The 14219-nt window shown below is 46.2% G+C and overlaps 1 protein-coding gene across 1 annotated transcript; it reads right to left on the bottom strand.

Annotated features, from left to right (window-relative positions):
* Window positions 1-250: 250 nt before the first annotated feature.
* LOC131286562 (glucose dehydrogenase [FAD, quinone]) lies at window positions 251-8791 on the bottom strand. Its single transcript, XM_058315529.1, has 4 exons — window positions 8642-8791; window positions 8394-8520; window positions 571-1865; window positions 251-502 (listed from the first exon to the last, which is right to left on the bottom strand). The coding sequence occupies exons 1-4, from the start codon at window positions 8789-8791 to the stop codon at window positions 251-253; spliced, it is 1824 nt and encodes a 607-aa protein (XP_058171512.1).
* Between the last annotated feature and the right edge of the window lie 5428 nt (window positions 8792-14219).

Here is a 14219-nt window from a genome sequence, read left to right as displayed (position 1 = left end):
GCGTTAGCTAGACGTAGGTCGTTAGGTCATGGGTAGGGAAAGAATCCAAAGTGAGTGTAGAGAGTGGAAAAGTGCCTGATGGTCTGAGAACGTTTTTGATGTAGCTTCCTAGAGTCCACCCATGTCGTTAAACAAGCGACCAGGGACAGGGTCAGGCCACGGGCCTAAACAAACAGCTTACACTAGTAATGAATCCTTCTTTCGTCTTGTAAATGCTAGGAGATGCCTGTTGCGTCACTCCGGGCAGTTACTAGCGGGCACCCCACGCCCGACGGATCAGGTGGGCGCCCTTCTCGGCGATCATGATGACCGGCGCGTTCGTGTTGCCGGACGTGACCTTCGGCATGACGGACGCATCGACGACTCGGAGATTTCGCACTCCGTGCACGCGCAGCTCGTGGTCCACCACGGCCATCGGGTCGCTGGTGGGGCCCATTTTGCAAGAGCCTGCCTGGTGGTTTTCGGCGCCAGTGTTCTGTCGCACGGCGCACTCCCAGTATTCCTAGAATATAAGCAAACAAACGGCTGTTAGGTAGTAGTCCTCGAGGATCCCAAATTTTGTGAAGGTACCTGTGTGCCGAACTCCATGTTCTGGCAAGCTTTCACGTGCGTTCGGTCGAGCTCCATACCGTACGCCTGCAGTGCATCGGTTTCCGACAGCTGCACCGCAAACTTGATGCCCTCCACCAGCACCTTAATGTCGTGGTCCTCCTTCAGGTAGTTCACCACAATCTTCGGATGCTCAAGAGGGTCGTTCGATTTCAGCTCGATGTAGCCGCGGCTCTTCGGGTGGAGCACTGCCGGGAAGACCTGCACCGAGCGAGAGTCATTGCTGAGCAGCTCGCCAACCTGGCCCGTCTTGGCGCAGTCCGCCAGGAAGCCGCCGAAGTAGAACTGCAGATCCGGATCGTTGGCCCGCTCGGCGTACTTGGAGCTGATTTTGGCCGTCACGGCGGACACGCCGGTGCCGGACATGAGCCCGTCGCGGAACAGCAGGTACTCCATCGCCGTCGCCCAGTTCAGCGGTGCCGTGTTGGTGTCGTTGAGGAAGAAGTTGATGAAGTACGCCACGTGGTTGTGCAGGTTCTTGCCGACGCCGGGCAGATCGTGGATCGGTCGCACGCTCACCGACTCCAAGTGGGCCTTCGGACCGATGCCGCTGAGCAGCAGAATCTGGGGCGAGTTGACCGCACCGCCGCTCACGATGACCTCCTTCTTGACCAGGATCTTCCGCATGTGCCCGTCCTCGTCGACGATCTCGACGCCGTGCGCCGTCTTGGACGTCGGGTGCACCAGCACCTTCGTGACGGTCGTGTTGAGCAGAATGTGCAGGTTCGCCCGGTTCACGGCCGGCCGAAGGAAGGCACGGGCAGCACTGAACCGAATGCCGTTCTTGTTCGTCATCTGCGCAATCATGAAGCCGGTCGTGTTGGCACCGTTCAGGTCCTGCACCTGGAAGCCGAGCTGCTCGCCCGCCTTCAGCACCGAGTAGGAGAACGGAGGGTTGTACGGGAACCGGCCGACCGGGAGCATACCGCCGGTGGAGTGGTACTTCGAGTCGACCTCGTTGATCTGCAGATTATCTTCCGACTTCATGAAGTACGGTAGCACATCCTTCCACTTCCAGCCCGGGTTGCCGGCCGCCTCCCAGTCGTCGTAATCCTGCGGATTACCGCGGATGTACATCATTCCGTTGAGGACCGACGTGCCACCGAGCACTTTGCCTCGGGGCCAGTAGCAGCGCTGCTCCGGCGACCCGAGACATCCGTACTGCTCCGGCTCCGTGTTGTACCGCCAGTCGATATCGCTGCCGAGATAGTTCAGGAACATGGACGGAATCTGTGCTCCGGTCGGTTCATCGGGACCTGAGCCAAATAACAAAACGAAAAGAAGAAGATAAAATATGTCAAACAATTAAATCGATTCTTCATTCAAGTGTTTCGTTGAACCAATGAATCAAATGAATGTGTTTGCAAAATGATTTTTTGTTTTCTTTATAAAATCACAGTTGTACATCGAGAAAAACATAAATAGAGCCTCAGTCAGCCTTAACAAGGTCTTCAACCGAATCAATCCGAACGAATCGAGCTGTCAATTGGTACACCTATTGCGCCAAAGGTTCGGTTTATTTGACGTGATATGTATGAACATTGAAAGCTAGAATCGATCGGATTAATTAGTGTTGAATATCTTTTCAAATTTAAAGGCTATACAACTGCATTTGAATTATTGGTCAATATAACAACAAATGTTTACCATACAATATTCGTACAGTTCATGAAAATGATTAAACTATTGCTGGAAGTCGGACAGAGTAGTTGAAAACAATTCAAGATTGAAAATTCTGATGGAGAAGTGTATCAAAAATTTAAATAAATCAAATAATTTAAATCGATGAAGCATCAACCAAACAAAAATGTCACAAAATTGTGAGCAATTAACATAAGGTAAATGAGGGGTCTCGTTAGTATTCATTTGATCATGAGTGCCGAAATTGGAACACACATACGCCATTTAGACGCTGCACCTAAATTCTTCTTACACACTCGAACGATTAAACTGATAGGGAAACAATTGATTCCGCGGCAACATTTGTCACGAACGCACACGGTCTGCAATCGGCAACGACGACGACGACGCGCACAAGATGAAATCCGAGCTAAAGATGAAACAATATTTGATATGTGGAAAGACTCATCCAGCACGAAAGCATTACCCCACCAGCTCCACCGTGGCCAACGCCCCACGATTCGAATCGAATGAAATAGTAAGTAGTGAAGTAATCGGTACAAAAAGCTTCTTCTGCTCCGATCTACCAACTCCGGGGTTGCCCTTTGCCACGGTTGGTTGTGGCGTTTTTCTCTCGTGTACGAGTGCGTTTGCTTTCGTCTTCTCGCCCGGATGGGTGGGATTTTTGCATCGAACGAAGAATTTTCCACAACATTTACTTTTCAATTGTGCGATGAGGTTGGCTTCGGCCGGGCAACCGTTTGGGTTGAATGGTGTGTGGCAAATCGGCTTGTCGGCGACCGAAACGATCCATTTGCTGCGGGTACGTTGAAATGCTGACTATGCCGTTAAGCTTGGCATGTGCAGCATAGCTCCATGTTTGCTCGTGGGCAAGATGTTAGATTTTTCTTATCGTGATGTTTCGCGATTTCATTCTGAGCTTGCAAGTTTGCAAGAAAATGCTGTCTTTTGGACATAAACGCCATCATTCGCTCGAGTTTTGTTTATGTACGCATGAACTCATTGGAATTTGATGCCTATTATATTTTTCTAAAATTTGCATAGACTATACCACAAAAACGAATGAAAATTTTCAAAACTAGTTAGTGGTCTAAAACAAACCCTCTTCCTACGAACCACTGTTTCATGCAACAAAACTACTGGCACAGATTTCCACAAACATACTCAGTCTTTTCCCCATGCAGTGCCATTGCCCGTCGGTCAATGTCAATCAAAATCACCAACCATGGTCCAGTTTTTCATGTGCCTCGCATCGTCAGCTTCAACTAGTGGCAATTTCAAGAATCACCCAGAACAACGGAATGTCACTAGCTAACCATAAAAAAATGAAACAGCTTTCAGCATTCATGTATCAGATTTGTGCGGTCATGTAACAGGTTTTGTTTTTTTAAATGTGTTGTTGGATGCATGCCGGTCCGAGGATCGACGGTACCCGGAAGGGTAAGTGATGCAATTTCGGAAGTAATTGATTTTCCCGACGCTTTTCCCCGCAGCGTGGAACATGACAGACACACACGAGAAGGGGACGGTTGCGGCAGGATTTCCTATTCGACTCGCATCAGTGCATACGCGTGGGTTGACCCGATGGACTTTCTGCCATGTTGAGTGATTGGTGTTTTGCGGTGAATTGGGTGCATCACTCGGTGGTAGAGTTCCGAGTAGATTGATGTATTTTGATTTTACAGCTCATTGAATCGATTTACGGGTGAGTAACGAGCGTATTTGATTTTGTTTTAAATTGATAATAGAATTTAAACTGAATGAACGATTGAAATTAGTCAAATGTTCCTTCTATCAAATGTAAGTACATTTTTGGGTAGGTTGAGGTCCTCTCTCTGTGAAGCAACTGAATATTCCATTTATGAACGACTAAACTAACTTTTTTTAAATCGCTAAAACCAAACTGTTGTGATAAGTAATTTAACACGTTGACTGTACAGTGTGTTTTAGTACAGTCATTTTTTATGCAATTTTTATATAAAAGGGGCAAACACTTTTCAAAAATGACTATTGGCTATACAAATTGATAGCCATGACAGTCAACGTGTTAAGCATAATGTTATCTTATGCCATAATTCTCATATTCCTAGTAGAACATAACTAAACGTATTTCGTAAACATCATATTTCCAAAGTTGAAGCTAAAAATTGGATATTAAAAACCTCAACGCTGGTAGGAGCATTTGAAACGTATCCTAAATAGAATAGTGATTTTTTTGATAACTCAGTGATTTGTGAACTATGTGAAGTGAACTATGGAAGAATAACTGTTTAATGTTGGCTATTTGTTGTTTCAGCTATAAGCAGCTTTCGAGCTACATGCATTTCGACCATTCGATTGGAAAAAGAATGAACGTTTTTTTACTTCACTTTTGAATATACTCGTTTCGAGTGGAAAAGCCTAATCAATTGCTCACGCTCTATGCTAATTAGCTAAAATTAATTTTCTAATCGAATGCACTTCGGTCATGGTGCGCGAAATAGGCGAAACGGAAAACCATCGTGATTTTACTTTTACTATTTCAAATGTGTCAAACCGTGCAAAACGGCACTCGGGCCCAAATCATGTGCAATACCACCCAAGCTTGCAGTTTTTCTTGCAGCGCCGCGCCAGATCGATGGACGCAGATGCAGATGCGAGTTGCAGCAAACAACCGGCGCCGATAAACGAGCCTCCCGAACGGCCAATTGCGACCTAGTTCTCAGACTTTGGCTGGCCGGCAACGTCGGCTGTAACGCCGCTCTCGTCTATTTTCTTTTGTCGGGCGATGCACATCTCCCAATCGGTGCCCCGGTTTCCGATGGATGCATATTGCGTCCCGGCCCGCGGTGTCTAATCGGTTCGATCCGTCCACCCGGTGCCCGGCGGTGTCGGCCTGCTCCGGCCTGGTCACGCCTAACGAGATGGCCGCCGATTAGTCAACCGGTCGCGCGTTAAAACGGCTGGTCCGGCCCTTCGCCCGCAATTGCATGCCAGGCTCGAAATTGGCCGGCTGGATTTCTACAACGGGGCCAAAAGGCAACATGGTGCACACTTTGTGCCACATTCGGGGATCTCGCGGCTTTCGGTTTGGCGTTCGTTAGAAGTGGCCCATTTGTAAGCACACACACACGCGCCAGTTCCTTTTGCATTCCTCTGAATGTACCTCACGGGTTCCAGCGAGGCGAAGGTTTCGGGATCTTGGGGGCAGACGAACCGGAGGCGGTGTGCGATGCCGCAAGAGATGATTGTTTCCTCGTGAGTCGAAGGCGAGCGGTCTCACTGCGGAATGGAATGTTTCGCGAATCTTGGCCCACCATCGGGGTATCGATCGGTGCTGTTTTCTGACGTCGCCGTACCGTTCCCGCCGTGGAGTCGTGTAAGCTTACGTCGAAGCTATTGTAACAGCACGTGCACGGTTGGATGTTCTTGCTGTGTTTTAGGATGTGCCGCCGGAGACGGTTCGTTGTATTCCAACCGATTCTTCCATTTGCCGGATCCATGGAGGATATGAAATAGTTATGCTTGCAGTACCGTTGGACAATTAAAGCGCGCTGACGATGCTTAAAGGTTTATGCTACAGTTTTGGGTCAAGGCCAGATGCGAGAATTGATAATTGCATCGGGCCAATTGCAAGCTTCAAATTAAATCGTTTGTAATTGTGTGAAATCATCCGTGACGCGAGAGAAGCGAACGAGATCGGACCGTTCAATTTGGTTTCCGATGCGCTTGACGTTGAATTGTGACCATTGAACGCGTCATTCTAATGGTCGTTTGCCCAAGTCGTTGGTTGATCTCCATCGTTTCCTTCTTATATAACCCCTGAAGCTTAATTTTTAATTATTGCAAATAAGGTTCAGTAATTTCTACATTTTTTAAAAGTTCTCTTCAACAACTGAATCATCTGAATTCCTTATCATGTTGACTGCCAATTTCAAAAGCCACGTGTCATTATTCCTAAAATGTTTTGAACATGAACAAACAACAAAAAACTACAGTATTATTAAAAACTAATTCTTTGGGAAGCTAAGTCTTTGCTTGGCCTTCGAAAAGCGTCGGTTTAATAAATGTTATAAACAAATAAAAAATTTTACTAAAAAGTAATAGTGTGCTAAAGACGTTTGGCAGACAACGTGTTCTACTTACTAAATGAGCCAATGTAAAAGTAAAGAACCATTCATGAATGGAATATATCAATGCGAGGTTACCTTGAACCACACTTCTAGACGTTACGTAACTCTAAAGAAAACTTTTTGTTAAACGAAACTCACACACTTATGCGTCGAGGATATTTAATAACAGCTTCTTGAAACAGGTTCTTGAGATAAGCCAAAATACCATCCAGTTTTCATAGGAAGCAAATACAAAGTCAGACAATTTGAGACGCTTTTCTTTGTTTTCAATGATGTTTTTCTTTTTCCAACAGAAACGACAAATAAAGTCGCATAATCCTTCTGCGTTAAGGAAAAAAAATACCCTTTCTCAGCGAAAAAAAATAAACCCTGCGAAACACGTTTCCATCGCCGAAGCAGTAATATGCTGGAATGTCAAACGAACCCTTGACCACCGTCCCGGAGCTCGATATCTGGTGCAAGGATTTCCACTACTCGGCTCCCGAAGAGATGCGCACACTGGCGTAGCGTATGTACTGTGCATGTACAAAATGCCACAATAAACACGGTACGAAAAGAGGGGGAAGAAAATAATCTGCCAAAACCCAAAACATAAAGGCAATAAACAAGAACGGAATGAAATGCTAGCGACCCCGAAAAAAGGCCCTTTCTCGGGAGCGGGTGGTGCCGGGGGTCCCAGCTGGTGGCCGATTTTCGTTTCGTTTCATGCTTCGCGGCTTAACAACCCGACGTGATGCTGCAGTAAATGTCATCGGGGCCGGATTGCCGGGTGAAAGACAAGTGAACGAAAAAAAACGAGAGGACGGCTATTTACACCCGAAAAAGGTAGGAGTTACGGAAGGGAGGGAAAGGCCAAAGTCAGCTCAGCAATAAGCGTCCAGCTCCCGGACGTAAGGTTACAATCACTGACATATGTATGGGTCGTCGCACTGTCACCGGGAGTCCCCACCGGGAGCTTCGCCAGCCTCCCCAGGGGAAGGAGTGGGAGCAGAAAAAAGGGATGGAACGGTATTTTATAAAAGTAAATGTCAACCCCGAGCGAGCAGAAGGGTCAGATGGCTTAACGTTGGCCTCCGGCTCCGGTTCAGGCGGGCTGTTCGGGCGGGTAGAGTGAAGGCCGGAGGAGCAGCACTATAAATGCCAATCTCGGGGCCCCAGAGAGGAATCTCCATTTTGGTGTCGGTGCTGCTGGGCATACAACTTGGCGGCACACGATGGCACGAGACTCGTGCGAGGCCATGGTCATTGCGATTTAAATCTCGCCAACCGGCAACCACTTGGTCGGGGAACTTTCGAGCCCGAAACCGGTAGCCGAAGATGGCGCTGTCAGGGGCCGTGTACTGAATCAAAATGGAGTACGAAATGGTTTGAAGATGAACGTAGTCGGTCTCGAACGCACTTAGAACTTGTTGAGTTTGGCTACCGGGCGATGTTCTTCGTCCCTCCGATGACGTTTAAGGTAAGCACCGATATGGAAGGATGTTCTTGGAAAGGAGATTTGCCCGTGTGTGCTTTTTAGAAATGGAAATGGTATGGCTTAAACACGTGTGGCGAAAGGTGCCATCACACTTCTAAAGGAGATTCTACGAACAAAAAACAAAAACCTTGTGCCAATCGCACGCAATCATATCGATCGGGTCTCGCAATTCCAATTTCGATTGCTAATGAGCGACGGTACGAGCGGGCCACGGAATAGAAAATTTGCCCATTTGCTTCAACATAACCTCAAAACGTGACTGAAGCGTCACAGCAACATGGTCGGGTGAACGTGTGGAAATTCGATGCCATTTGATTTAATTTTCTATCCTATGTAAGGTTCCTCACTAGAGCAAGGGACAACTTCAGGCCCTCGACGGTTATCCAAAACGTCTGCCGCACGCGAAAGGTCTGCACGTTTCGATTGTAATCAAGGAATCGCATCGAAAGCCTATGGTTGGGCAAAGAGAATCTTGTTCTTCGGTTACCCGACATTCGATTATGTAGCGTCCTTTCTCCACGTGCTTTGGGTAAGGAAAGCCAATCCCAACTCACCTGCTTCGATCAGCAGCACCTTCCAGCTCTTGATTTCGGACAACCGTGACGCAATCACCGACCCACCGGAGCCTCCACCGACAACAATGAAGTCGTACTCGTAGTCCACGTTCCGGGAGGTTTTGGCCTGCGGAAGGGAAGGAAAAGTAGGATAAGGTCGTTCGCTGGCCATTAAATAAACACCATTCGGTTTTGGAGTGGGCATTCGACCCCCGGGTTGCATCCTTTCACCGGCGCTGGTTGCTTACCTTCGTGCGCCCGCAAGGATCTTCCAGATCGCACTGCGACCGTATGAACACCTCCAGCAGGCCCATGAACAGCATGTACTGCGTACCGCCGCACAGCGCGGCCAGGGTGGCCCCGACGGGGCTCGTCATAGGGCACGCACAGGACGACATCCTGTCGATGCGTGTTCCTCAGGGTCTCGAAGGGGTTTCTGGTCTCGTTCTGCAAAATAATAGAGAAGCACATTCCGGTTAAGTACACTTCGCTGGCTGGCCCTGAAGGAAGCGGTCGAGCTGCTTTCGAACGAGCCCGACATATTCCGATGGCTGGTGGTCGCATGCATCTTTCTTGCTTATTTCACGCCGCGTGTGTGAGAGGTAATAATCGGAGCAAGGACACACCGGTTCACCGAGATGACGCGCACCTCGAATGAAGAGCGGTTCGATGCTGCGTTGTGTGCGATCTGAAGACTTGCCATCTCCATTGCATCACGGAAACGGACGGGTTCGGACCTTGTAGCGGCAGAAAAGGCTGTTGCGCTTTTGCAGAATAAGTGAGTGGTTACCACTCGGAGTGTGTCGGTGTATGTAGGGATTCGCGCCTGCATGCGCGCATGCGAAGAACATGAGAAGAAGTGTTTCGCGATCTCGCGGTATGAATCCCGCATTGAAAGGTTGGAAAGGTTATTGGTGCTTTGCAAAATAAAGAAAACCAGTCCGTTGTGATCTTTGGAATGAAATATCGTGTTATAGTTGAAAAAAGCAAAAATAACAGCAAAAATAAAGATCATTGCCCTTTGCAAATATTTTAAAATGGGGTTTTAAAAGGTTGCCGAATTTATTACATTGAAATAGTTTCGTCAACATTCTGAAAGGTATGTTTCAACTCTGTTCTAATACTGTCATTTACTTAACCGAACGTTGAATTTTAAGAGATAATCTGTGAAATTCATATATTATCTTCTAGTTTGTTCCTTTTAAATAACATTCATCGAGATTTCTAAAAATTAAACAACTAGCAGACTGACTTTTTACGAATGCTTTTTGTTATAAAAATAAGACCTTTAAGTGAATCGGTACGTTGATCTACCCTATCTACGACCCACATTAGCCTAGATTGAAAGGTTTCTGAAGATTCTTATTCCTCCCCAGCAGCGTGGGTGAAATTGTTTTCCAATTAACCAACATCTCTCCTACGTGCGTCGTGAAGAACGCCTGTTGAGTCAAGCGACGGCAGCTTCACCGCTATGGGAAGCTGCCCCGGAGCATAAGAAACATAAGAAGCAAGGCCGAGCAACCCCATCCAGACGGCTCCATCGTTTGGCTTTGGCGATCGATCAATCTCGTCATACTTTGCACGACACCGTACTTGCCACTGATTGCGTCCTATCGTGCCATCGGAAACCCGTCCGTCCGGTCGGAGTGCGAGCTGCCGGAGCCCGCTCGGACGGACGAGTGGGATGTGGAAATCGATTCAATTTGCAATGCGAGCCACCCGCCGAACAAAAGGTGGGGAAAGAACAACGAAACGACGGTCGGCAATGATGATGCTGCTGATGATGCATTTGGGGCTGATTGTGTCCGAAAATAGGAGGGAAAAAGTGAAACACGAACAAGGGAGGAAAACATGCCGCACGGAAAAATCGAGATGTCCGGGAAGTTGCTGTTGTTGTGCCGACGACTAATCTTCATCAAAGGTATGGAAGCAAAACAAAAACAAAAGCGATAAACTGCACCGAAACATAATAGATGCAAACGGGAAAAAACACAAATGCACTTCGAACTAGTAACAATCATGCCGGAGCTAGCGGGCTGCCGGAAGATATAAATTGGATCTTCATCTGAAAAATAACAGCGATAATACCGAAACATGACTGCTAACGAGATGCAGCTGAGCTGAGGAAGGGAAAAACTGCAACGATGCAGGCAGCAGCACGACCGAACAGATCCGATGCAATCGTGGCGTCTTCACCGTCACGCCGAAGCTCCTCAGCAATCTTTCCCCCATGATCGGATGAGGTGAAGAATAATTCTCCCATGCACACGGAGCACGTTTACCCGCACGGTGAGCATTTCGGTGGATAATTGAAAGATTTGATAAAATTGCCGGTTTCGGCGCCGAAGTGGCCCAACCACTGCTCCCGGTTCTCCATCTCGACGGCTCGTCTAGCCGAGGTCGTCTGCCCCTCCGAAGTGGCAGCAGAGTTGGCGGATGGAGTTTGTGTAATCAAAGGTTACAAAATTATGATTATGCCCCACCGTTCGGCCGGGGCTAGGGGAGGTTTGAGAATTTCGTGCGACTTTAAACATGCGTGGGCGAGTCGGCGGTCGAAGCCACAACGAGCGTCAATACTCTTCTCAAGGGTCCCAAAGGGCAAACCTTCGATCTACCGTTGATCAAATGCAAATGCAATTCGTTTGGGAAGAAGCAGTCGAACAATTTGGAAGATGGCTTGTGGAGATACAAGCGATGCGAAAGTATTGGAAGCTGTCTTCCGGAAGAGCTTGTGTTGAATAACAATAAGGAAGAGAATTCCGCTGCTTTCGGTATTCAATTAAAATAAGCTGCATAATGTTGTCGCTGATAGCATCAAAAGCTTTTCCAGATTGTCTGGAGTCGCTGTGATTTGGTTACATGTTCATCCAATTAATGCACCGCGTCGAAGGCGGTTTTATAATTGATTAAATTTCGGGGCAGATCAAAGCCATGAGCTTTTATGCTGGCCAGGAAAAATGGAAATTTTTGTTTTTCATACGAAAGTTTTAGAATGCAAACGAAATAATCCTCCCAAATCCCTCAAATTTCCTAGTATTCCAGCAATTACTATCGCTTGCAATTACGTACGATAATTTCGTGTAAAATTGCCGATTGGTATCGCCCCACGCTTGTACCATCCAACGACTTAAGCCCCCTCCCTAAAATCTTCATTTATTAATTACGCTCAGAGTAATTTCATTTTACTTTACGGCCCCTATCCTGGAGCGTATCTTTCTATCTTCCGGTCTGAACGTAATTCGGCTTCTTCTATCGCTCGGGAATAACCAACAACCCACACCCACCAGGAACCTGGTAATTGAGCTGCAACCGGGCCGATGCCGGGCGCAGTTTATCCGGCAATACGTTCATTAAAACGATTGATGGTGTAAATTACATTACCAACGCCAATCGCTAGTCGTTGTGGCGTTCAGCTACCGTCGAAAGCCTGCGACGATTTCCGGCAGTAACGGTCTGCGCACCGTGTGGTCGGATGCTTCAGCCTTCCTTAATCGTGCTTTATGGGATGGGAAGAGAAAATAGAATTTCATGCTACTACCATCGCAATGTGGCTGGGCCGATGGTTGGTCGATGAAGATCACCAACGTTCTACAAACAACCGGTAGGATTTGATCCGTCTGGAAAACTCTCAAACCTACGCCAATTTCGTGAGTTTGGCTCCAAACGACTTTAAGACATCCATGGATTCGAGAAAATACAGTTACACCACGAGAAACATCTAATTAAAAAGACAGAAGACCGGTAGGCAAAGGTCAAATGGGAACCAAAGTTCATTTCAAGCCTAACGAAAGCAATTACAAGAGACGCCATTTGAGACGCCATCCGTTCGGCCAAAAACGGTCTAATCAGTTGCAAATTACGGTTGTGGCTGCGAGCTTGGAGGTTTGGAATTTGAATGCAAGAGGCGTTTTGAAGACCTCTAACGAGCCATTTAAGGCAAAACAAAAAGAACAGACGAAATTGTTCTCCAAAATCTTCAAACGCGAGTAAATTGAAGATTTTTGGGCTTTCTGGTCTCACGGTGCTCCCCGTGGCAACCGAAAGCCTACCGTGCCAGTGGTTGGGAATAGCTTTCTGCGAAACGTTTTTCACAAAGTTCACCACAAGCGGTAAGGAAGATTGGTGTGGCGCAAAAGTGAACAGCGTGGCATTAGCTTGGCGCCGTTTACCGGCATCGGTTTTCGAGTGACATCGGATGTTGAAGTCCGATTGAAGCATCTTTTCAACAGCATCTTCATAGCCTTACATGAAGTGCTTTCCAATAGGAACGTAATAAAATCCAACTCGAAAAATAATTTTTACTGGAAAAATGGTTAAGAGCTTTTCCTAGAACTTTTTACAGCGTGAACTTGTCCCCTGCAGATATTTCTGGTCGTGTCGAAGAAGTCGTGTTTTGATGCCTGATAAAATGGCATACCAAAAACGCCAACGGAAGGTGTTAAATGTTTGTTGTTTAGGTTGTCTGTTTTCAGAATCTGAAAATTTTGACACTGTCATCGATTCGTCTAGATAATCAGTTTCCGATATAACACTCTCTTTTTTCCTCACAAATCAGTATTTGTTATTTAACTGAATTTTATATCAGTAATGCGACTAAACACAGCTTCTCAAAATAAAAATAATTAGTGAAAATATTGAAGGAAAGTAATAGATCGCTTAAAAATATGTTCAAATGATATTGAAAATATTCTTGCATATCTATATGATCTTTACCGGTAAATTATTTTGTAAAAAACCCGTTTTCATCCTTCTGAAAACTTTTGCCTGATTTCTTCAGCGCTCATCACAGCTTCTTTTCTCGTTAATGGATCAGACAGCATACACAAACAGTATGTTTATCGTTCGTGTTAAATTTTCAATTAGCGCCACGGTAATTTATTCAATTACTAACCAAAAGTGGAATGCCAAAGGCGGGGAAATTAATAACAAAACTAACTTTTTCCATATGTACTTTTTGCTGTCTTGTTTTTACCAAGGTATGCGAAAGTGTTTCATGGAACGAAAACTTGTGTGGGCAATATTACGTCCGCGAGCTTGAAGAGAGCTTTGAATAAGATCAACGTTGCCGTAGTTGAACTTGTTTTTTGTAAAGACAGAAAAAGGAACAGCGTTGAAGGCAGAAACCTTCAAAGGTAGCGAAAATGATTAAAAACTGTGTTTATATTAAACCAACAGAACGTTAATTAACATTCATTTTCAACGAGGTGCTTCACCTAATCGTTTTCTGTTTCATACTTTTTAATTTACCAGTTTCTGCTGTGCTTGAAAATGTCAAGTAGTTTTTCTCCAGGAGAAAACGAACCAAAACGCACTGGGAGAAAATCTCAGAAGACCAGCACACCACGAAAAGAAAATGCTCTACGTGATGTTGCTTGCGGGTTTTCTTGCTTCGGTCGGGTTTTCTTGCTTCGGTCGGGTTTTGCGGTTGAAATCAGTACACAAGGAATGAACAGGATGAACATCTAGGATCGTACAAGGGCTCTATTGTGACCACCGGTTGTAGCATTTCTTGAAAAACTTTATTTACGCTTCCTCTATGTCGTCTCGTCTCGCCGAAGTGGTCTTATTATGCATTAGTGGTTGATACAGCTCGTGAAGGGAGAGGAAAACGATGTCGTTTATTGCAACGCTTTTCCAACGAGTATCGTAAAGAATGCACTTTGCGTTCGAGATTGAACAACGTGTGTCTCTGGTGCTTGGCCAATTTGTATCAAGAAAATCGGATTGTTCCACAGCACGAACGTTTGAGCCAATAAATATAAAACACTTTTGCAGATACCTTTTCGAATACTAATGAATGGGCTGTCTAGGACTAAAGAAAATTCA

The sequence above is a fragment of the Anopheles ziemanni genome, chromosome 3, assembly GCF_943734765.1.
Source record: "Anopheles ziemanni chromosome 3, idAnoZiCoDA_A2_x.2, whole genome shotgun sequence".
Lineage (NCBI taxonomy): Eukaryota > Metazoa > Arthropoda > Insecta > Diptera > Culicidae > Anopheles > Anopheles ziemanni.
Note: the sequence above shows the minus strand (reverse complement) of the source record. Positions and strands in the feature narration are given on the sequence as shown.